Source organism: Solenopsis invicta, chromosome 5 (genome assembly GCF_016802725.1).
Source record: "Solenopsis invicta isolate M01_SB chromosome 5, UNIL_Sinv_3.0, whole genome shotgun sequence".
In the NCBI taxonomy this organism is placed as follows: Eukaryota; Metazoa; Arthropoda; class Insecta; order Hymenoptera; family Formicidae; genus Solenopsis; species Solenopsis invicta.
In genome coordinates this window covers 27,695,526-27,720,133 of record NC_052668.1, presented here as the reverse complement: position 1 = coordinate 27,720,133, position 24,608 = coordinate 27,695,526, and the positions used below count along the sequence as shown (strand labels likewise).

The 24,608-nt window shown below is 28.4% G+C and overlaps 1 protein-coding gene across 2 annotated transcripts; it reads left to right on the top strand.

Annotated features, from left to right (window-relative positions):
* The first annotated feature begins 1,663 nt into the window (after positions 1–1,663).
* On the top strand, positions 1,664–23,616 carry LOC105193251 (lipase 3). Of its 2 annotated transcripts, XM_026139406.2 has the most exons (10): positions 1,693–1,741; positions 5,985–6,074; positions 6,145–6,324; positions 11,037–11,229; positions 13,282–13,396; positions 14,722–14,968; positions 15,062–15,217; positions 20,089–20,173; positions 22,810–22,967; positions 23,244–23,616. In XM_026139406.2, the coding sequence occupies exons 3-10, from the start codon at positions 6,166–6,168 to the stop codon at positions 23,430–23,432; spliced, it is 1,302 nt and encodes a 433-aa protein (XP_025995191.1). In that variant the 5' UTR covers positions 1,693–1,741; positions 5,985–6,074; positions 6,145–6,165; the 3' UTR covers positions 23,433–23,616. The 2 variants fall into 2 exon arrangements, with proteins under 2 accessions (XP_039305114.1, XP_025995191.1); XM_039449180.1 differs by lacking the exon at positions 5,985–6,074 and having other exon boundaries at positions 1,664–1,741.
* Positions 23,617–24,608: the final 992 nt, after the last annotated feature.

Here is a 24,608-nt window from a genome sequence, read left to right as displayed (position 1 = left end):
GTCATTATGTATTGGCATATTAGCATCACTAAAAAACGGCAGGCTACTAAATGAATAACTCCATAAGCAACTATTAGAATGCTAATAACGGAAATAATAAGGGTAGCCATATTGTCGACAGTAGCCATAATACTCTTTTCTCCTTTACTAATATGGGCTTCTTATCACCATGCTGGATACATTGTTATTAATTATTCAAATATCATATTTACGTAATTGACACATATAATTAGTTACGACGTTTTAAGACTGTAGAATCAATGAATAACGGCCGTTAACCTTTTCCGTATTGCTTAAAATATGAAAAGTTATTAAATTAAATATTGATTTCATTCCTTACGTAAGAAATGAATAAAAATTATCTGATTTCGTAGGTTCATCTGAAAATAAATATTAAAAAGAAACAAAGAACTTGTTCAAAATTATTAATTTTTTAATGTTATAATTATTACATAATTACATAAAATTAGTAATAGTAACAGAATCGTATCAGCATCTTAAGACATCACTTACAACTACTAGCTAACGACTAGGTACAAGTGAGTGAGGAGCGCGCGCTCCGACCTGAGCGCCGCAAAGCCAAGAACGCTTATTTGTTAACTTTAACGTGCTCTCTTGCAAAAACTACTTGTCGCACGCAATTTTGCTAAAGGAAAAAGTTGCTTCTTTTATTGTAAAGTATCACGTCTTGTACTCCGAATGCGTGAATTTTGGGACACCCTATATTTATATTTCCGTTGCTAACATTATTTAAATTACAAACAAAGACATCGATCTTTCAAATGTGGACTTTCTTAGTGTTATAAACAATACGCAAATATAAATTATTTTTAATCTTATTAATGAATTATTGGAAATATTGTTTTCTTATTGGAATTATATTGTTTGATTTCTAATTTTTCTATATTATAACACATTTGCAATGTTTTGTGTTTTTCGATATCAATTTTTATGATAACTCTTAAAACCAAAAAAATATATGTGTTGTAGCGTAAAATATATGTTATTAACATGCGGTTGTGTTTTCAAGTTATAATTTTTTAAAAATTTGAAAAATTGGACGACAATTACCTCAGCAAATCGAGTCCTTATTTGCAGTTTGGCATTTTTATTTATTTTTTTTATACGTGTTTTATACCTTTTTTCCGTAAAAACTTTTTAATACAATGATATAATAAATATATTTTACAACATTATAATAGATATATGTAATAATATATATTTATAAACCTTCTAAAATTAAAATAATCTTATAACATTATAAACCTTCCAAATCTGCTACAATCCAACATCAAAATCTGTTTGCAAATAATTTTGTATCATAATTTTTTATTTATTGATTTTTCGTGTGGAGCAATGGTTCTGATGATACATGTCGTAAAAGCACGAAAAACATAAAAATTTGTGACATTTTGCACATCGAATAAATGATATCATATTTATAGCTCTCTTCAAACGTTTTCAAAAACGTAATTGAATATGCACGATATGAGTTAAAATTAATTCCAAAAAAGCACGTTTTTTTAAATGTGAACCAAAGGTTTTCCGCAAGAAATCAGAAACAACAAATGTGTATGCGATATGATATTATTTATTCAATGTGCAAATTATCGCAAATTTTTATGACTACCAAGCTTTTATAACGTGTATTATCCGAGCTATTACAAAAAAATCTATAAATAAAGAAATATCAAATTCTTTGCAAACAGATTTTGTTGTTGAGGCCGTGCAGAATAGTAAGGTATGACACATTTTATAAGATTATTTGAATTTTTGAAAATTTGTAGATATATATTGTAATATAGGCAATTATATTATTGTTATATCATTGTGTTGTAGTGTTTAAACGGATTAAAAAAGTACAAAACAGGAATTAAAAAAAAAAATGCGAAACTGCAAATGCCAACTTGATTCGCTGGAACGATTGTCCAATTCTTCAAATTTTTAAAAGAGTATAACGGAATAAGAAAAGTAATTTTGGGCCCCGCGCGTAATCAATCGTTATATAGGGCAAAATATTTACCAAGATAAAATAACATTTTGTGCCAAGTTTCATTTCAAAAGACCTCCACAACTTTGAAATACAGCAAAAAATATGATTTTTTATTAATATTTTTTTCTCTGCTAAATATAAAAAACTTTTACAAAAAAATTCATGATTATAAAGGGTATCTATATACATAAATTCTAATTTCTTTTAACGTTTTTTACTGAAAATTCTGTTTTTAAAAAATCTAGAATTTTTTAAATTGCATTTTTTTATCTAAAATATTGGCTATTTTTGAAAAAAAAAATCACTGGATAAATCATATACGAATATTATATTTAATATTTTTTTCAATTTTTTTAATTTGGTGAAACGTGTTGAAAAAAAAATAAAAACCGATTTTTTAAATTTTTCAGTTTTAATCCGATTAGCATATATTGAGCTGTTTTTAAATACAATTACTTCCTATTACACATTTGCAAACGGTAGTATAAAATTATAGATTTCACGTAATTTGAACTATAAGATTTCAATTTTTTTTGGTCAGAAAAATTAAATATTTTTATTTAATAAATGTATTAAAAAATACTAAAAATAAATAAAACTAATTTGAAGCTAAATACAAGAGCTAAATTAAAAGTAGTAAGCTTAAGATTATGAAAAAATTCAAAGAGTAAATGTTACACCAAATATGCTATATCATAATTTAATTGCGTATTGTTAATGCCGGATTTTAAAGAATGAATCTCGTTTAATTACAAAATTGCGTTGGATGATTCAGGCTGTGCACGAGACAAAAATTCAAGCTTCTTCATCATCAGTTAGATAACAAATTAATGTATAATACTGCTTCAAAATAACCTACTTTCTCATTAATACTTTTGGTAAGCGTTTACATTCAGATGTAGACATTTATATAGAAGTTATAAAGCAAATGCCTTTAAAAAGAAGCATTGATTATTTGTTAGCAATAGAACCAGAAACAAGAAGATGGAGTCGATGAAAATTGCCTTTTCACAAACTGTCTTCAACTGATTGTGAGTTAATAGATTTTCCGGAAATGACAGCGAATGATCTAAAAGTTTTATTTACAGACTCTTATTAGTTATCGCAAGCAGTTCCTTGCTTGGCAGAGATTATGAACAATAACAGAATCATAAATGCTAATTTTTTAAAAAGAAAATAAAGGCAAAGTTAAGTTTAAAGTTAAATCGCGACGCATTAACCGGAAAATTTATAAGTGTTATAACATATATCTAGATATAGTCTATATATAGGATATGCGATAAATACAATTGGAAAAGCTGGTATCTTATGTTACACATGCGAATATATTAATAGACTGAGAACAGTTGTTCACATATTGCAGCAATTATATATTACTTGACACATGCAAGATGTTTTGTCTCGTATTGTAAGACCAGCAGAAGCGTTAATCAAACTTTTTAATGTTGAAAAAGTTAATTCTGTGATAAGTAAACGACGACAGTGCTGAAGACTGACATATTTCTATTTATATAATAACGATGAAATAAATACACTATGTGCCAAGGATTTTATTTCTTTATTTGCATAAGTATAATTTTAAGCAGTGAATTAATAAAAACTTATCAATATGAAGTAAATGTAAGGTTTTTTATCTACAAAGGTCAAACAACTTTGTAGATGAAAAACCTTAACTCTTTTGTCGTTATGTTAATACAGGACAAATTTATTATATGTATTATGTGCTTAATAAAGTTAAAAATTGATATATATTTGAAGAAAATGTGAAAACTGCTAAAATTAGTTAAATTAATTATTCTGACTGAAAAAACTGAAATCTTATAATTTTAATTACGTGAACTCTAAAATTTTATACTACTGTTTGCAGATGTGTAATCGAAGATAATTGTATTTAAAAACAACATAATATATGTCAATTGCATGCATATAAGATTGAAAAACAATTTAAAATATTGGTTTTTATTTTATTTTTTGACACGTTTTACTAAATTAAAAAATATGAAAAAAAAATATTGAATATAATGTGTCATATGACTTATCTAGTGTTTTTCTTTTTTTTTTTTTTAATAGCCAATATTTGAAATCAAGAAGTAATGCGATTTTAAGAATTTTAGATTTTTTAAAAACAGAATTTGTAACAAAAACGACAAAAAAATGAGAATTTATGTATACGGATACTTTTTATAATTGTGATTTTTTTTACAGTTAATGTAGATTTAGCAAAGAAAAAAAATATTAATAAAAAATTACATTTTTTGCGATATTTCAAAGTTGTAGGGATCTTTTGAAATAAAACTTAGCACAAAATATTCTTTTATCTGGGTGGATATTTTGCCCTATGTGTATAACGATTGATTACGCGCGAAGCCAAAAATTACTCTTCTTAATCCGCTATTTCCTTTGTTTTTTTTTAAAACAAAATCACATGTTGATAAACGCTAAGACACATATATTTTTTGGCCTTCAAAATTACCAAACAGATTTCTATTCGGGAAAAACGCAATAACTTCTAAAGTTTTCCTTGCAAGTATGATTAATTATAGTCATAAATTTACCGATCAAGTTATAAATATTATAATAATTCAAATTACAACTATCCTAATGTACAGTTTCTAATGTACAAGATAAATTAATACTCACAAGTTACCTAATTATCTTTTTACATTATGATATTTTTGAAGCTCGAAATAGTATTGCTGAGTTAAACGAGAAAAACGTGATATGGAAAAATATAAATCAGTAATTAAATTCATAAAAAAAAAATATTATTTATGGTCTAGTGGACAAAATTATTCTATTCCGACACAGGTAAGCGTAAGAGTAAATGCCCGCGTTGGACGCTGAGTTGCGCCGCCTTTGTCTACGATGTGTATCCGACTCGTGATTCGCTAACTTTATCTCCTTATAAATCAAAAAGTAAGCGTCGGATAAAATTTTCGTACAGGAAAAATTGTCTCAGAATTGATCCAAGAACACGTCTTTACAAAAACACATAGGTTGTTCTGAATCACCCTGTATAATAAAAGTTGTAACGTTCTTCCAACTCTTCTTTGTGCAACGCAATTCTTTCTTTAAATAAAAGAAATATATTTTTAAAACGACTAAATTCTTACACTTCTGTCACTACAATAATGTATGATATATCAAAATTATTTTACAAATTATACATGTTACGTCGGTTTCTTGGGCAAATAGTACCATTTCAGTTTTGTCCCTGCGGTGTGGATAACTTCCAACTCCCGTTTTGACGATTGACGTGTAACATGTTGACATCTGATTATAATATTTTACGAAAATCTACAGATTTATGAAATTATTAAAATATTTAACAAGATTATGATGATTTTAGCATTTTGTGTAATAAAAATAATAATTCATATTAATAATTCACTGAGAGTAAAATTATGTATACCTTGATGAAATAGTTTTCTTAACTTGGTATTTTAAATAAATAAATTCTTATTTTGTAAAAAACATATTGATATGTACACTGAGAAAAAGATTTCTTTGAGTCAAAAAATATTTATTTACCACTGTATATTATAACCACTGTACAAGGTGTTGCGTTTACATACATGTCGGTATAACTAGTTGCTTTTTCGTACAGGCACGCATGGTGGTACACAACTGCATACGCTTCGGCACGTCGTCGGTAAAATATTGGCGACATGCAGAAGTGTACGCAGTTGTGTACCACCATGCGCGCCGGTAAGAATAGGCAACCAGTTATACCGACATGTATGTGAACGCAACACCCTATACTCACAATAAAGTTGTGTTTACCTCGAGCCATTAAATTTGATATTACATTTATTAAAACTATCTCTGTTACGAGATAAAAGAAGCCATTTATACGGGGATACACTATATACAAATAGTCTACAAAATACTATATCATTTTGCAAATAAACAATCTGTCTAAATGGCGATATCTTCTATTTCTTTTCAAAATGTCACTTACGGTTATTACATCAATCGTTATTCATTACAGAAGCAGACATAATGACAAATTAACAGATGGCATTGATTAAAATTGCATAAAGCCTCAGACGCTGTGACGTTTTTATCATATATAAACAATGTAAATACTGTATATATACCAGTGGTTTAAGAAAACCACATTATTTTATTTTTTTTGTTTCATCGAACAGTAACGATCTTGTCAAGCAACCATGTTGTTACCGATTCTTCTTATCTCTTGTCTGATATCCACGAACACTGGATTGATAAATGATGTAATAAATCAAATACCGGAATTGGACCCATTAGAACTGATACCAGAAATCCCGCGTTTGTCACCTAAAGTTCCTGAGGATGCAAAACTTACTACGGTGAGTGCAATCATTTCTTTACTTTCAATTAACACAAATTTGCGTATTGAATTGAAATCAAATTTAAGAAATAAATAAATTTAGAAACTATATAAAAACCATTTTTATTATTATGTTTAAAACACAATTATTTTCTAAATAATTTTTAAATATCTATTTAATAAGAGTCATAATAAAGCAAATTAAACACAAACATTGCACAAGCTTAACTTATGCAATGTTCAAGTGATTTCCTACTCTACTACCCAATCAACAAACAATATTTCTTTAATATTTTTTAAATATTTATTTAATATTAATTTTTCATTGTACAATTCATTATAACAAAAATATTTATTAAACATTTATTGAATATTTATTTAATATTTATTTAACGCTTATTTAACATTAATTAAATATTTAAATTAATGATTTGGTAAAATATTTATTTAACGTTTATTTAACATTTATTTAATATTTATTTTACATTAATTTTTTATTTGAAAAAGCATTTCTCAAAAACATTAATTTAACATTAATTTAAAATTTATTTTACATTAATTTTTCATTTAAAAAACATTTTTTAAAAACATTAATTTAACATTTATTCAACAATTTAATATTTATTTTACATTAACTTTTTATTTGAAAAAACATTTTTTAAAAACATTAATTTAACATTTATTCAATTTTAATTTAATATTTATTTTACATTAATTTTTTATTAGAAACAACAATTTCAAAAACACTAATTTAACATTTATTAAACATTAATTTAATATTTATTTTACATTTAATTTTATTCTTTTTAAATAAAAATTTTGGTAGTTGTGCACAGTAGGAGACCCAGTTCCAATCATGTTGACCTTGACATATGTTATAGAGGCAAGGATACTGAACAACTTTTCCTTATAAACTAATTAGCGCTCTTGTCTAGTTTTCAAGATATGCTTAGAGAAAGAAAAAAGTTTTTCTTAATTATTTCATAAAATATTCATTTTACAAAAATATGTATCAAACAAAAAATGAAGCTTGTAATAAGCTCTATAAAAAAGGTTATATACATTTTTTACCTAACTTTATTACTATAGTTGTTATAGTAAAAAAACTCTTTTAAAATAATTTTTCTTTTATTTTGAGTAGTTTTGCGTGAAATGTAGATGCTTGGGCGGGGGAAGGGTTCCGTCCCCCCAACTCCCGCACCCCGTTTCCGTGTTTTTTTAACCTAACCTAATACTATTTTAGTTGTAAATTGGCCAAGGATATCTAATTGATCATGTGGCGATATTAGATTTGAAATTATAGCCCACCTTCTCCCGCACCCACCACGTCATTAGTAGACCAACTGAGACGGTCCCACGGGGTGAGTTAGATTAGAAAAATTACGGTGAAGAGGTGCAGGGGGAGGGGTTCCGCCCTTCCTCCGCTCACGTGTTCTCGGTACGATATGTAAAAATTTGAATTTGTCAGAGCTTTTTTAAAATGGTTTTTTGATTATAACTTCTAAAATTGGAGTTAGGTAAAATATGTAAAAAATCTTATTTGTAAAACTTATCACAAGCTTCATTTTTTGTTTAACACATTTTTTTGTAAAATAAATATTTTCTGAAATAATTAAGAAAAATTGTTTCTTCTTTCTCTAAGTATATCTCAAAAAGTAGACAAGAGCGCCAATTAGTTTATAAGGAAAAGTTGTTCAGTATCCTTGCCTCTATAACATATGTCAAGGTCAATATGATTGGAGCTGAGCCCCCTATTGTGCACAATTACCAGTTTTTTTAAACGTTAATTTAATATTGTTTAAGTATTTATTTTTCGTGAATTATTTAATTGAAAAAATAATTTTAGTAAACATTTTTAAATATTTATTTAATATTTATTTAATGTTTATTCAATATTAATATTTTAATTTATTTTTCATCTCTATAAAACTATGTTTATTTATTATTTATTTAACATTTAAGTTATTTATTTTTCAATTATTATTAATTTCAAAATTTGTTAAACAAATGTTTTAATAACATCAGTAAAAAATTAACTTAATTATATATATTTATATAAATAATATATATTAATTATATATTCCCAGCAAGCACAGAAAATAATAGTTATATAACTTGTGCGTGTCACGTTACATAACAAATTTTTACATTCTAGCAATATTATAGTTATGTAAAATTGAATTCTTGATATTACATCATAACTTATAACAGTCATATAACTACCGTTTATTAGGTTTATATAACAAACATTTTATTTTAATAATATAACTGTTATAAAACTGAATTATTAATATGACTCCTGTATAACAAATATAATATAACTGTTATGTAACTGTTATTTTTTTTGTGAGTGAGGAAATTATAACTAACATGGACATTACATGTAACGCGCATGTTATATTGTATGTTACTTCCGATTTTATTCTATTAACATTGCTGTTATGCAACTGTGTTTGCTGGGTTTTTTGTCTTTTCGATAACATGTATTGACCTGATCTATCAGTGATGTACATATCTTAGCACAAAGTGTTTACAGATCATCACGAGGGATCAGTTTGCAACGATCATAGAGATCAAGTAACGTTCATCGGGGTCGCAACTTGGATGGATGACCGCGTGGAAATTTCCGAAAAAAAATTCTTAAAATAAAATCTCAATATTAAAAAAAAATTTTATTTAATGTAAAAAAGGCATGAATTCACTAATTTTAACGTTTTTAAAAAATTTTTTTATTGCAAAAGTTTTTAAAATATTTTTTTTTTAAATATTGTTTTGCTCATTTATGCTTTGTTAAAAGAAACATTTCTTTAACGTTTAACAAACATTTTCTTTAAATGTTTAAAAAACGTTTTTATAATATTTTAAAAACATTCTTTTAGACGTTAAAATAAACATTTTTGTAATGAAAAAGAGTTAGTCCTGTATTATTTACATTTTTAACTTTTTTATAAATGTTTTTAAAAATGTTTTTTAAATGTTTTTAGAAACATTTTTTAAATATTGTGTGCTGATTGGGTAAGAGTTAAAATTCACTGCTGTAAAATTATTTTGCAATAAAATGTCAATCCTTAGTTTGGATTTAGGTTTTATTTAGATTTCTGTAATTTGCCACGATATCCAAGATGTCACTCTAAACATTAAATATTTTCATTGTAAAAAGTATTTTTTTTTTTTTTACTTTTTCGTCATTTAAATGATACTGCTTATGAAAGCTTTGTGCAGCATGAAAAGCGTTCAAAAATTGGTTCAAGTGATCATCGATCGTTGATCCTGGGAGGTTTGCGATGATGCTACTTATCCTACTTATCCTAATTATCCTTCATCCCTCAATGATCACGGGGTTTTCTTATTGCCGATGGACATGCTCGTCCCCTTTCGTACGATGGTCGGTGCGGAACATTCTTTTAGACGTTAAAATAAACATTTTTGTAATGAAAAAGAGTTAGTCCTGTATTATTTACATTTTTAACTTTTTTATAAATGTTTTTAAAAATGTTTTTTAAATGTTTTTAGAAACATTTTTTAAATATTGTGTGCTGATTGGGTAAGAGTTAAAATTCACTGCTGTAAAATTATTTTGCAATAAAATGTCAATCCTTAGTTTGGATTTAGGTTTTATTTAGATTTCTGTAATTTGCCACGATATCCAAGATGTCACTCTAAACATTAAATATTTTCATTGTAAAAAGTATTTTTTTTTTTTTTACTTTTTCGTCATTTAAATGATACTGCTTATGAAAGCTTTGTGCAGCATGAAAAGCGTTCAAAAATTGGTTCAAGTGATCATCGATCGTTGATCCTGGGAGGTTTGCGATGATGCTACTTATCCTACTTATCCTAATTATCCTTCATCCCTCAATGATCACGGGGTTTTCTTATTGCCGATGGACATGCTCGTCCCCTTTCGTACGATGGTCGGTGCGGCACTTTTCTTATATTGCTTTTAAAGGACCGATATTTTTGCTGTTCCTGCAAACAAATTTTCTGATAAAAGGGTGCATTTGTTTCGCGGAAAACGATAAAGCAATTAGGGCGAGTCCATCGCGTTCTAAGCATCCTGCTTCGTTGATCCCTCAGCGGGTAGTTTTCGTCTTCTTGTTTCCGAGCAGAGTCAAGACGTCAAAATTGTACAGCAAAGTGATCATCGCGGCCGTCGACTCTTTTTTCCGCTCGTTTCTGGCGCTCTTTTCGTAACTTTAGTACACAAAAAGAAAAGCAAAATGACACACATAAAAATCACGCCGAAGGAATCGTGCCTGCATTAAAAAAAAGTCTGGTTATAACTACCAAATATATAGTGAAATAGTATCAGTTAAATATTTTGTAAATATAACTAAAAATAATTTTTTTTTTTTAATATTTAGTATTATCAAATCTGGTATAAGTTAATAAATATTCAGAAAAGTATAATCATTTTTTGTTACAATAATCAAATATTTAATTGATACTACTTCACTACATATTTTGGTAGTTATTACCAGTCTTGTTTTTTCAGTGTTCTTCCAAGAGAGCTGGAAGGGCGCAATGTCTGTGTCGCGCCTCCGCGGTCGAGCCATGCGGCTCTTTTGACGGATGACAAACGCAAGTCGTCACGTGACAACTAATAAATTATTATAAGTTTAATATTAATCACATTGATAATAGATTTTTTTTTATTTTTTGCCAATCATATTTAATTCTACAATGCAATATAAACGAATTTGAATTTAAAGCAGTCGTTCTATTCTACAGATGCAACTAATAAGCAAATATGGATATAAAGGTGAGCTGCACAAAGTGATAACTTCTGATGGTTACATTTTGGAACTCCATCGAATAACAGGACCAATAAAGTGTACCGATTCGAATAAACCTGTTGCGTTTGTAGTGCCCGGCATTCTGTGCGACTCGTCTTGTTATACTATTACTGGCAACCGAAGTTTAGGTAAAGGAACAATGACTTATTGTTAAATAGTTTAAACATTAAAGGAGTATGCCAAAGTAGCGGAATTTGTCACAGTTAAAATTAAAGCTTTAAACTTTCAGAATATACTCTTTTAACATAAGTCCAAGAATTATAATAGATAATGTATGAATTTAAGTGTTCAAGTTTTCCGAAGGTACTAAAATGGCAGATGCGTCATTGGGCTACAGTGTCCAATCAATTTCAGGAAGAAAATTTTTATATATAATAATATATGGAATAAGCATAATTATATATAAAATATGTATAATTATATATCCTTTAATATAAAGAATTTTCTATTTTAAAGGATCCACTTAGAAATCTCAAAAACCCTACGTTAAATCGAAAAATGTTTCAGGCAAAAGTTTTATGACTCTAAGAGGTATATAAAATGTCATTGATATCACCTTGAGTGGCGTTGTTAAAATCATGATAAGGTTACTTTGCATTTTTTAATAAAACTTCCCATGCTTTTTATATATTCTAGTTTACCTTGAGATAAATATTTTCCAAATTATGAGATTTGATATTTACAGCATATACAATATACATATATTGTAACTTTCCTCCTCAAAGTTATAAAATTTTTGTCTGAAACGTAATTCGATTTAACGCAGTATTTCTGAGATATTTGAGTTGGTACTTTAAAATGGACACCATGTGTATTATAATTGTACATATTTTTTATATAGTTATATATAATTATGCTTATTTTATTGTATAATTATATGTAATTATATGTATAAAAATATTTTTTCCAAGGTTCGTTAAGCATTGCAGCTCAATGTTGCAATTCACCAATTGGTACTTTCAAAACACTTCAACACTTAAATTTACACATTATTATAATCTTTGGACACACAATCAGTAGAACCGTCCAACTTTCTTTTAATGAATACTAACAGTATTACATACAGTATTCATTAAAAGAAAGTTGGACGGTTTGAAAGGTTGAATCTTTCCCTTTATAATGCCGTTATAGATAGAACATGGAAATGTACTTACTTTGAACTACATATAAAAATGTCGAACAGTGTCAAATATTTTGAATATCCCTTAGTCGGAGGTAATTTGAATTTAGCCCAGGAATATTCTAGAATTTGTGTTTTAATTTAAAAAATGTAAAAAAGCTGTTGTTAAGACTTTATTGTATTACAAAAAAAAATTTATAGTATTATTTAAAAAAGTTACATACAATAAAAAAGAAAACAAACGTACAGTAGAAAATTTTATTGTTTCAGTGTTTTCGAAACAAGTCAGAGACTATTTGTATTTTGTGTAATTACATCTGTTGAGTATTAAATTTTGTTTTTTTGTTCATAGAATGTAAATAGAAGAAAAAATCATTAGATCGACGATTCGACGTTCAGTGTTTCAAGTAGCTTCGTCGTCAACCTTGCGCTTTATAGCGTATGGTCTACAAAAATAAACATCACACAGCAAAAAGTAGACACAAATTGTTTAAAATACATTCAAATGACATGATATATTCAAACATGTGTTTCGAATAGCCCCGGTCTCTCTTACTCCTTTTCAAATGAGGAGAAATATTGGTGAATGAACATACAATCATATTCATACAATTATATTTAAGTGTCAAGTTGCTTTTTTAAGATAAAGAATCAAGAAACTTTTTTTGTTTTAATAATCATTAGTCATGAATTAATAATTTCGTGCGTATGCATAAATTTATTTTTATTCCAAATCAAACATTAAAAGATATTGAAACACTTTTTTTATATATATGTTTTATTGATTGCATTAAAATGATTCTTATATTATTTTAGAATTCAAATTTGAATTTTTTTATATTGTATTTGGATTAACCCTTAGCGCTCCTCACGTTTACGAAACAAATGACGGATGGCTCTATAACGGAATCCACGGAGCGTTAAAGGTTAATTCAGAAAAAAGATATAATTGTGTGAAATGTAGATGTTTATCAAATGTTTATCAACTTTCATTTGCTTCAGCGTCAGTATTGAATAATATTTATCTTTGTTATTTGTACATTCTGATATTGCTTTTTAGCGTTTATTCTGGCGGATGCAGGGTACGATGTGTGGATCGCTAACCCGCGTGGCACTACGTATTCTCGTAAACACATAAATAAATCAATCTCGAAAAAGAAATACTGGAATTTCAGGTAAAAATTGATATATGTATACCTCTACGTGTATATGTGTGTTCTTTTCTTATACTTGAAAAAGAAATTTAAAAAAAACTCTTACATTTTTGTCATATAAAAAAAGTGACGGGATTTACGACTACTCATATGTAAGGTACACGGCGCATCGATAATTTACAAATAACATTTACAAATATAATATAAAGTAACATAATGACTAACAAAATGTGTTTACAAAGATTATTATGGAATAACAACAGTGTGTGTGTGTGTGTGTGTGTGTGTGTGTGTGTATGTGTGTGTGTGTATACACATAAAGTAATAATAATGCAATATTGAAAAAATTAGTATACACAGACATCAACAAAGTGCAGATATATACACATTGTATTCTCAATATAGAGGCAAGTGCTGCTTTTCAATTACGCAGCGTCTGTATTACGGCATAAATCCGGCTCGCTGCAAGTGCCGTATATCTTAAACAAGTGGGATATACTCGTATAAGATATCAAACTAAATAAGAAATACAAGAGATATGCACTTGTATCTTGTTTATAATCCATCTTTTACTATCGCACTACATTTACATATCATGAAATAATCATGCCTTTTATATTTCCTACAGTAATTATTTTACGTAGATGGTAATACACAATGGCGCTACTTCTACATAAAAAAATAAATTCAATTCACGATATTTTCGTCAATATTACTAAAGAAATTTAATTACAACATAATATTAATATAACATAAAGGAACATAACAAAGTAGATATGAGAAAACTGTCTTCATTCTTTATATTTTTTCTGACTGCTGCGGCGTACATACCAACTTTACGCTATGTTATATCAAACTGACTAAATTAAAATATAAGACCAGAAGATTTATATTAAGCACAACGGTTTGTGCTGCCAAATAATAACTTTTAATTTTTACAATTTTTACAATTTTCAACTCAAAATGTTTCTTTATTAGCTTTCATGTTTTTGAATAAATAAATAAAAAGACTAATTCGAGAGAAAAACTTTGATCTTTTAAATTTTGATCAGTATTTATATTGAAATAACAATTGTTTTAACAATCTGTCATATCTCATTAGAAAAAAGGTTTAATTAATTATCTTCGATTACTTGACTGTGATAAATACTCAAGCCTCTGTGAGCAGATTAATATCTCTATCTTTACAGATAAAAATATAATAAATAAAGAATTAAAAGATCGTTATGCGTAAAAGCACGTTATATGTTTAAAAACTGTATACAATAAAAATGTTCTTCGAGTTTCATTGCTTTGCCTTTTTTTTAGTTAAACATAATTTATGTATATTCTGGTTGCTTATATAGTTGGCACGAGATCGGTACGCTTGATCTTCCAGCGAACATAGACTATATTGTGAAAACCACTGGCCGTAAAAAAATGTTCTACATAGGACATAGCCAAGGTACCACCACTTTCTTCGTCATGTCAACGCAACGCCCCGAATATCAAAAGTATATCCTAGAGATGTACGCTATGGCTCCGATCGCTTACTGCGGCAGGATGAAGAGCCCTCTTTTACAACTGCTGGCACAGATCACCGATGTTGGAGAGGTACGTCACTTTTATGTTAAAAAAACATTGATTTTTCGATCTCAAATAATTCTTCGGAATTTAATAATTTAAATTTTGAATGTACTATTGCAGATTGCGAACCACTTTGGCGTGTACGAATTCAATCTTAAGAGCAAATTAAGTAATCAAATTGCACAATCGGTATGCGCCAGTAAAGTTATTACCCAACCGATATGCAAGAATACGTTATTCCTGTTCGCTGGATTCAGTCCTGAGCAATTTGATTCGGTATGCCTTTAATGCATATTTATTTATAAGCACATATAATTCTTTACACATACTTTTAAGGGAATGCTGGCGACAGCTTTGCTCTACCAATTGAATTTGATGTTTTTCACATAAAGTAATCTTTATATTAATCACTCAAAATTATAAATTTTTTTCCATAGTTAAAGTATAAACAATAACGCATGGTAGAATTAAATTGATACAAAAAAATGAAGAAAATAGAAAAATTAAAAAATTTTTAATAACAATTGTTATTGATAGTTTTGTTATCAACATCTCATATCACCTCGTGGTAACACAACTGCTTTATATAAAAGTTTTATACTTTATACATATAAAACAAGTATAATTCCCACTGAAAAGCAAAAAGGAACAATAGTGTGTTTTTAGAAACGAATTGTGAACTTCAGTATAAGAGAAAACTTTGTTTGAAAATTTGTGCACATACGAGTATGTGCGTAGGGAAAAGTAGGATTATTGTACGCACTGGGTAATTGTATGCTTCGTGATTTGGTATCTTCCCGATGAATAGAGATTATATCACGACGATATTTGTAGGCTGAAGGTATTTTTTAAATGTAGAACCATACGTTATCATTTAAAAACATAGTTAATTGAAAAGATAAGAAGAAGTAAAATCATGATTTTTGTTGCGATTTCGGCGTTCAGAAAATAAGGCAATAAGTCCGTATTTTTATTTTATTCATTTCATCTTCTTATGCCTAATAAAAGTTTTTTCCTGCGTTCTCTGAGCTATTGTTTATTAAATTTAATTAAATAGTCATCGAGTAATTGTTTTTCTATTAAATCAAGTCCGCCGTGGACAATTTTACGCATCCATCTTGAAAGGCGTGACCATGTGAGACTACAACCATAGTGTCACTAGTACAGTGTAGTGCAGTGTAGTGCAGCTAAAAGAATGGACTATAACCTCATTTTTCCTCTACGTCCAACCGTGCGTACAATTACCTAAAACGCGAGAAATTTTTTTTTATCCACTTGCCTCTTTTTGCTGAATATAGCATTACCAAATAAAAAATTGTTCAATATGACAATACATAATGATAAAAAAATGTTTAAAGTTTCTATTTCTGTACTCGTATTTTCTATTTCTTTACTCGATTTCAACTTTAAAAATTACTTCACTGCGGTAAATTTCCTTTAGGTGCGTGCAATTTACCTACTTTTCCCTCTACGTGCATTGATATAGAAATTTTTAGAGATATGTTGATGTTTGCTACTATAGTAATATTAATATCGCACGCATACATAAATTATTTCAATCGGTAAAACTAATGTCGCCAACATCCTTTTAAGGCGATGCTGGATTGACGGTGAAACTCACTCGACATCGGTACTGCAGATTGCTATAGATTTTTCTTTGACGAACTTTGGGTCGCGCGCGAAGCAAAGAGTAAGGGAAATAGGCTAGCACACTTTGTCAAACACACTCATCTGTTTTTGTCTTTTTGACTTCAGCGCCTCTAATGCAAAATCTCTGAACTAAAATAAACCCAATTTCTGCTTTTTGCACCAATACACGTGACAATTACATAAACAATTTTCATGCACTTATATCTTTTATATTAAAGCATCAAGGATTATTCTGCAAGCGCCGTATTGTTCTTCGATTTAACTTACACCTCGTTAGCTACTTATTTCATACACACAATGTCTTCTTCTCTAAAGCTTCTATAAAGCTTCTAACAAGGAAAGGTCTCGAGGTGTCTCTCTCCGATTTTGACGAATTTTTAAGATGTTGTAGTACAAATAAAAATAAGTAATATTTTTATTATTTTTTTTATATGCGTGCCCGTTTTCACTTTTAAGGGGTGAATCACCCCTTTGAAAAAGATCGGTTTTTTTTCCGAAGTGTAATATCATCAAAACTATAAGAGATAGAGAAAAATGTTCTAATTAAAAGTTAAATGGCTTGAAGAGTATTTTATAACAGTGATTAAAAAACTTTTTAAAAATTTTTTTTATACTGTTTCCCACCACCTACTTTTTTTTAAAAAATCTTTATTTTTTTATAAGCAAAATAAGCTTATTTTATTACGAATTCAATGGTATATGATAAAGTTATGTTGCGACATTTTCATTTTCCAAATTAATTCAAAAATCTTCCCCATAAGTGCATGGTACGACGTCTATTAAGCTGACACAGCCAATGCAGCACAATTGAATGAAACACAAATAGAAATTTGTTGTTTCTTTGTTGTTAATTTGTTGTTCAATTTCGGATTTTGTTGCTCCAGCCGATTCGGAGAAAAAAGTGACTGTGCTGACTTAAGATTAAAGCTAGCACAACTATTTAAAAAAATTAAAAAAATAAATCTTTAAATGATATAAATTCTTTTTCTACTAATTTGTTGCTAATTAGTTGCTCAATTTCCAATTTTGTTGCTCCACTCTCAACCCCTGAAAAATGACCCCAAACAGTCATACATTAGCACAATACAATAAAATTGATAATTAATGAGATATCTCGACTGATTACGATTCCCCGAATATGTTGCTCGCGATTTTCATCAAATTCAATTTTGGTGCTTCACCCTCGATTTTTCAAAAGCTACCCCTAGCTGCCCTACGTCAGTACAACATTTGAAAATTGCAAGTAGTTAAGATATCTCGACTGATTACATTTTCTTGATTTTGTTGCTCGTGATTTTCAACAAATCCAATTTTGTTATTTATTTGGAGGATTGAGGGAGCAAAAATATCGGATTTGTTGAAAATCATGAAAAACAAATTCGGGAAATCGTAATCAATTAATATCTCATTATTTATCAATTTTATTATATTTTGCTAAACGTATGTCTGTTAGGAATCATTTTTCAAGAGTTGGGGGTGGAGCACCACAATTGGAAATTGAGCAACAAATTAGTGACAAATAACTAATTAACAACTAATTAGCAACAAATTAGTAAAAAAAAATCTGTATAAATTTTTTATTCTTTTTTATTTCTTTAAATGGCTGTGTAAGCTTTAATCTTAAGTCAGCACAACCACTATTTTCTTCGAATCGGCTGGAGCAACAAAATCTGGAATTGAGCAACATATTAACAACAAATTTTTATTTGTGTTTTATTCGATTGTGTTTCATTGTCTATGTCAGCTTAAGAGACGTCGTATTATATGCTTATAGAGAGATTGTTAATTGAGGCTCCTGAGTACTCGCCGCGGCCATATTGAAGTCGTGACGTCAGAAGCGAGAAATTCCGTGAAATGACACGTAATTTTATCAAACATGCCATTTGTAAATAAAACCAACTTCGATAAAACAGAATAAGCAGATGGCTTTAAAACACTTCTAAATATCGGTCACGACTATTCTTTTTTGCCTAGCAGTCAGTAAATAGTCGTGAAAAGTATGTAAAGTGAAGCTATTGAAACAGGAAAACACATAATTTTGTCAATCATGCCATTTGTAAATAAGGCCAATTTGGATAAAACAGACTAATTATACGGTTTTAAAACACTTCTAAATATCAGTTACGACTATCTTTTTTTTGCCTAGCAGTCAGTAAATAGTCGTAAAAAGGACGTAAAGTGATATTTAGACAGGAAAACACACAGATAGTTATTGAAAAGAGTGAAAAATGTATTTTTATGTATAAAATTCAAAGAAACTTTACTCGCGGTCCATTTTTACGAATTTGTTAAATACGAAACAAGTCATATTTTCACAATGAAACACATAATAATGACATACACAACATCTCATCGTCAATCTGTCACGTTTCACGTCTATTAGTTCTAATTTTGTCCGCGACGGAATGTCGCTACAGTCAACGCGGAGTTTTCGGCCTGAGGAGTCACGAGCCCTAAGAGATATCTGAAAATAAATACGTATCGTGACCAATTCAGCATTCACCTTAAGGGAATGATGAAGTCGTGAGTTTTATCAACTAAACAACGACACACATACGACTTATAATACATACATATAATTTATGAAATATCAGTATATCATTACTACACCAATATTACACGCACACATACGGTTAAATTTTAGTATAAACTTTTCATATTAAATTAGGTGTGTAAGGCCGGTCATCCTTATTTCAAGACCATCTTAAGTAATGACTTAATAAGATGCTAATACTTTGATATTATCTTAAAATGGTACTTAAGATAATCTTAAATAAGACTCAAATATCCCATGTGGAAATTGCATCATGGGCCAATCTAGGCACTAAATCGCCTTCTTTCTTTCTATTCGGGAGCGAGAAGGGAAAACTAAATAGCGCCCAAAGACAGGGAGACGACGTTTCGCCAGATTTGGCGCTAAATATGTGTATTTAGACGCGATGTAGCTATTTTTAATTTAGCTATAAAATTATTATGGCATTAAATTGGGGCTGTATAACCCCAAAATATAACTGAGACAGACAAATGTCAGCATATTGTCTGCATATTGACGAAATTTTAAGATTGAAAATAGTTGTATAAATATCTTAAGATGCGTCCTCATAAATAAGATAAATGTAATCAGCATATAAAAAAAGTTTTCTGATGCTCCAAAAATGACGGCAGAATGCTACTCATATCAGAAATAAAATATGATTAATCCCTAAGTTAAAAGTTTTTATTTTTTTATTTTTTAACAGATCTTATTATTCTTATTAACTTAATCTGTATTAAAGCTGTAAAAATTTTATTTTACTACGATTTAAGATTTACTACACCTATTGTAGACCAAGACTTACAGTACTTTCAACTATATGAATAAAATAATTGTACAATAGATATTATATCGTCATATTCAGGCATTAACTAAAAATTAGTAATTTTAATTAAATACTTATTTGTAATATTATTATCTTAACTGTTATTATTTATTATATTTATGTTTACATTGTTATTAGGAACGTTTACCGGCAATCTTAGGACATTATCCTACTAGTGCATCTGTGAAGCAATTACTACACTATGGACAACTCGTCAAGTCTGGTAAGTTTATATTAATAAACTTATACTAACACTTAACAGTTACTGGAGTCTATTTGATGCCAACAAAAGTTTTGGCTAAGTTTTTTCTAGGTTATTATTTAAATATTCGATTTCTCTCTCTGCTATACAGGGCGATTCAGAACGACCCATGTGTCCCGATAAAGACATATTCTTGAATAAATTCTGAGACGATTTTTCCTGTACGAAAATTTTGTCCGACGCTTACTTTTTGAATAATAAAAGGATAAAGTTAGCGAATCACGGGCCGTGTACACATGGTAGACAAAGGCGCCGCAACTCACCGTCCGACGCGGGCGCTTACTCGTGTCGGACGGTGAGTTGCGGCGCCTTTGTCTACCATGTGTACACGGCCCGTGATTCGCTAACTTTATCCTTTTATTATTCAAAAAGTAAGCGTCGGACAAAATTTTCGTACAGGAAAAATCGTCTCAGAATTTATTCAAGAATATGTCTTTACTGGGACACATGGGTCGTTCTGAATCACCCTGTATATCGACAGTTTTAAGTTTTGCCTAGGCGAAGGCGCTGCTTAGTGTCAATCTATTTTCTCGAAAATTACTTTTTTATACTTTAAAATAAATATTTTTTTTTTAAATATGCCCTATGACACAAATAATTTTTTTTTTAAATACTATATCTGAAAAGTATACCCTAAAAATTTTCTTAAAACAACATTAAAAATAAAAAAAATTATGATTTTTTAAGTAAAAAGAGTTATTTTTTACGTTTCTTTTAGTTGAATAACGTTTTGCTATGTTCGATTTAAGATTTAATGTACCATGAAACTAATTTACATTTTACATTATTTGAAAAACGTTTAATAATTATTTTACTTTAATTAATCAATAGTTAAGGCAGGACAAACGTTTAAAGTCAATTGGCGTCATTTTGACCTTATATGATTGTTATGACACTTTACTGATATGTGACCGTAAATTAGACAGACGTGTTATAGTGTCATAAATAATACTACTATAAAGATATCAAACAAGAGGAGAACTGTGTGTAACCCAATAAAATTAGGCCAACGAAATAAGTTTTTGACGAAATAAGTTTTTGACAAAATAAGTGAAATAATTGCTGAAAAGCTGAATTTTTGTATAAAGGCTTGTAATATTTACAAACATGTATACCAAATGACCCCATTTGTAGAGTCATGGCGGATTGCGCTATTTTTAAAAAGTTAATTTTTTGTTTATCTTTTAAATTTATTTTATAAAAATTAACATTTAAATAAAAAATAAAGCTAATAAAGTTCTTCATAATTTAGTTTTTTTTTTACAAATCTTGTACGACCAATATAGTTACTGATTGTGAATTAGATTTTTACAAAAATTCCTTATTTTTGTTACAATTTGTTCTTTTTTTGAGTATATTTCATTTGGCTACTTCTACGTACAAAACGTATAAAAAGAAATCAAAAGAGTGTACAAATTATCTGCAAAATGATTTTTTATTTAAAATTACACGATTAATAGTTTCGGTGATATTTTTAAAAACATTTGAATTTGCATTGAATGAAATATTTCATCGCAAATATATTGGAAATATCTTATATACGACTACTCCTGTGCCTAAAATAGCTATTATCAAAACAAAAAGTTATTAAATTTTCACCATTTTGGTTATTGATTTGATATACGGCTAATAATTACTGATATACAGTTGAAAAACTTTTACTATATGTTTCTAAGTACGTATTTATAAGAGTATTATTTCTTATTTGTCTAAGGCAAAAAATGTAGGAACAGTTAAAACTTATAAAATTGTCTTTAAGACGATTTTTTTAGCCTTGTCCGATGAATAGTTTCCGAGATATAGTCGTTGAAAGATTTCGTAATGTGTTGACTTTATAAAAAAATATTTATATAAATTATGTATAAATAAACGCATGTAATGACGATAGAAAACAATAGTTTGCACATTTTTTTGTTAGTTTATATGCATACATGTACAATCCTAATACATTTTTTGTGTTCATGAAAAATTTTAATTTTATTAATAATAGAAGAGAAAAGAATTTAAAATTTCTTATAATTTTTACAAAAATAACGTTTGTAGTAAATAATTAAAAATACTGCAACTTACGGCTTTACTGTAGTAAATACTACACACTTATAAAATGTTATGAAAATTAGTGATGACTACAAGATTCTGTTTATAAATGACGCATATAAAAATTTAAAAGCAACTATTTAAAAAATGAAACTAACACATTTTACAACCATGATCGATCAGTAATATTATCTTCGTGTTCAAGATTAAAACTTATTGAATAACCCACATATTTGGACGTCCAATCAATTTAATTAAATATTAAATATTTTTATTACATAACCAGTATTTAGTCAATTTTTTTATTTAGAACAATATTATCTTAAAATCTAATTAATCAATCACAAAGCTGTATTAGCATCTTAAGGCATTATTTAAGATGGTATTGAAATAAGAATAGACTGAATACCAGCCATAAACAATTTTTAGCGTCCACCAGCAAAGTAATTGTAAATGTTCGATCTTTGTCATATGCATTATAAAAATCTACCTGCGATATACATTATATTTTAAATTCTCAAACCATGTTCCATAATAACACCACCAAACTCTATTAATAGGAATGATGATCTCAGCGGGAAGGTTCCAACAATATGATTATGAGCTTGACAATTTAGAAAAATACCACTCACTTGTTCCACCAAAATATGATTTGCCCAAGATCACAGCACCAGTTCATCTATATTACAGTGCAAACGATTGGTTAGCAAATACTAAGGTTCGTGTTTTTTTCTATATGGAGCGACTTATTTATATCTTAAATATATTTCTTAATTTTTGATATTTGAATCATTTATCTTCCTTTAGGACAATTAAAGTTTTTTTATTTAATGTTCTAATACTAAGCATCAAAATGCTACTAGTTTGATGCTCAATTGTGACAAGTTATAAAAAAATCTAGAGTTTCTTCTATTGATCTTAGCATAAAAGTATCTAATGTAATTAGAGATTTACATTTTTGTAAACATTTTTCTTTATATTATAATTTTTTTAGGATGTGGATAAGTTGAGCAGGGAGCTGGGTAATCTCGCCAGTAAAATTTTAATAGCGGACAAGAAATTTAATCATCTTGACTTTCTATGGGGTAAGAATGTGAAGAAGAATTGTTACGACCTTATACTCAATCAAATGAATAAGACACGTCATCGAAATGTCGGCAACTCTTCCTCGGAATTCCTGTGATGATTTCCTGTGATCCACAGAATTTGCTTTTCTTGTTGATAAATGTATTTTACCTTTAGATCAACAGTTGCGTTTAATATAATTCACTGCATATTAATTTGAGTTATTAATTCTTTGTTAACGTTTTATGTCCTTATAAAATATTTTATCTATTTGCAATGTAATATATATTTTGCCTTTTGTACTTATCCTTATAAATTTCTATCCCCTCATTTTATTATACGATTTATTTCCGTATTCTTGCTTAAAATTCTCATTTATGACTTATTATTATTTCTTCTTTGCGTCATCATATAATATATTTCAATAATAAATAAGAAACACATTTCATTAAATTTTAAACAATATTGTAAGTAAAAATTAATCAAAAATGTAAAACGTAAATGTAAATGTAATAGAAAAGAAAGCGTCTACATGTGACTTTGATGCTATATGAAAATTCACATCAGAAACAGTTATACTACAATGGTAAATACGGAAAAATCTATATTTGAACCTCTCTATATTTGAAAAATCTATATTTATACATATGTCACATATGGTCATATATTCATGAGTAACTGGATTCCACTTTTGAAATATAGCAAAAATGCAAGGTTTTTAAAGTTTTTTTTCCAAAAATAAGAAATATTATAAATTTTTAATTTTTATATAATAGTAGACAGTAAAATTTTTATTGTGACAGTTCATTTTTTTCAAATATAATAAATTGACTTGAATTAATTAAGTTTTTGTTAGATGCGGCGAAAATACTGGAGTTACTTTCTCCTTGTCAAAACTCTTTTAACGCTATGCCTTTTATTGTATATTGTATGGTTTTTATTTACAAAAAATTTTGCGGCGTTTATCTGTTAACAGTGCATACTGCTCGCGGGTGACAGTTTGTTATTGCCAACACTTTGTGAACAACAAACTATAAATAAAAACTTTCATAATTTGAAGACGTATACACAGCAATATACATAAATCATTATGCAGATTTTGTTACCGTCATGTTTTTATTACGTTCCTTAAGAGGATCAACGAATTATTTTTGCTATCATATTGCTATCATATTGTTGTCATATTGTTGTCATATTGTCATATGATCATACTAATGATGCTAACTGTTTACCCTTGTACCATCCTCCTACATGTATAAGCAATCACATGTCTGCAAATTCGTAACGTATTTTT

Excerpts from the sequence above, each read along its gene's own strand:
- LOC105193251 (XM_039449180.1), top strand. The coding sequence starts at position 6,166 with ATGTTGTTACCGATTCTTCTTATCTCTTGTCTGATATCCACGAACACT. Across the intron at positions 6,325-11,036 it reads AGGATGCAAAACTTACTACG|ATGCAACTAATAAGCAAATA; the intron begins GTGAGTGCAATC and ends TCTATTCTACAG. Across the intron at positions 15,218-20,088 it reads GTCCTGAGCAATTTGATTCG|GAACGTTTACCGGCAATCTT; the intron begins GTATGCCTTTAA and ends CATTGTTATTAG.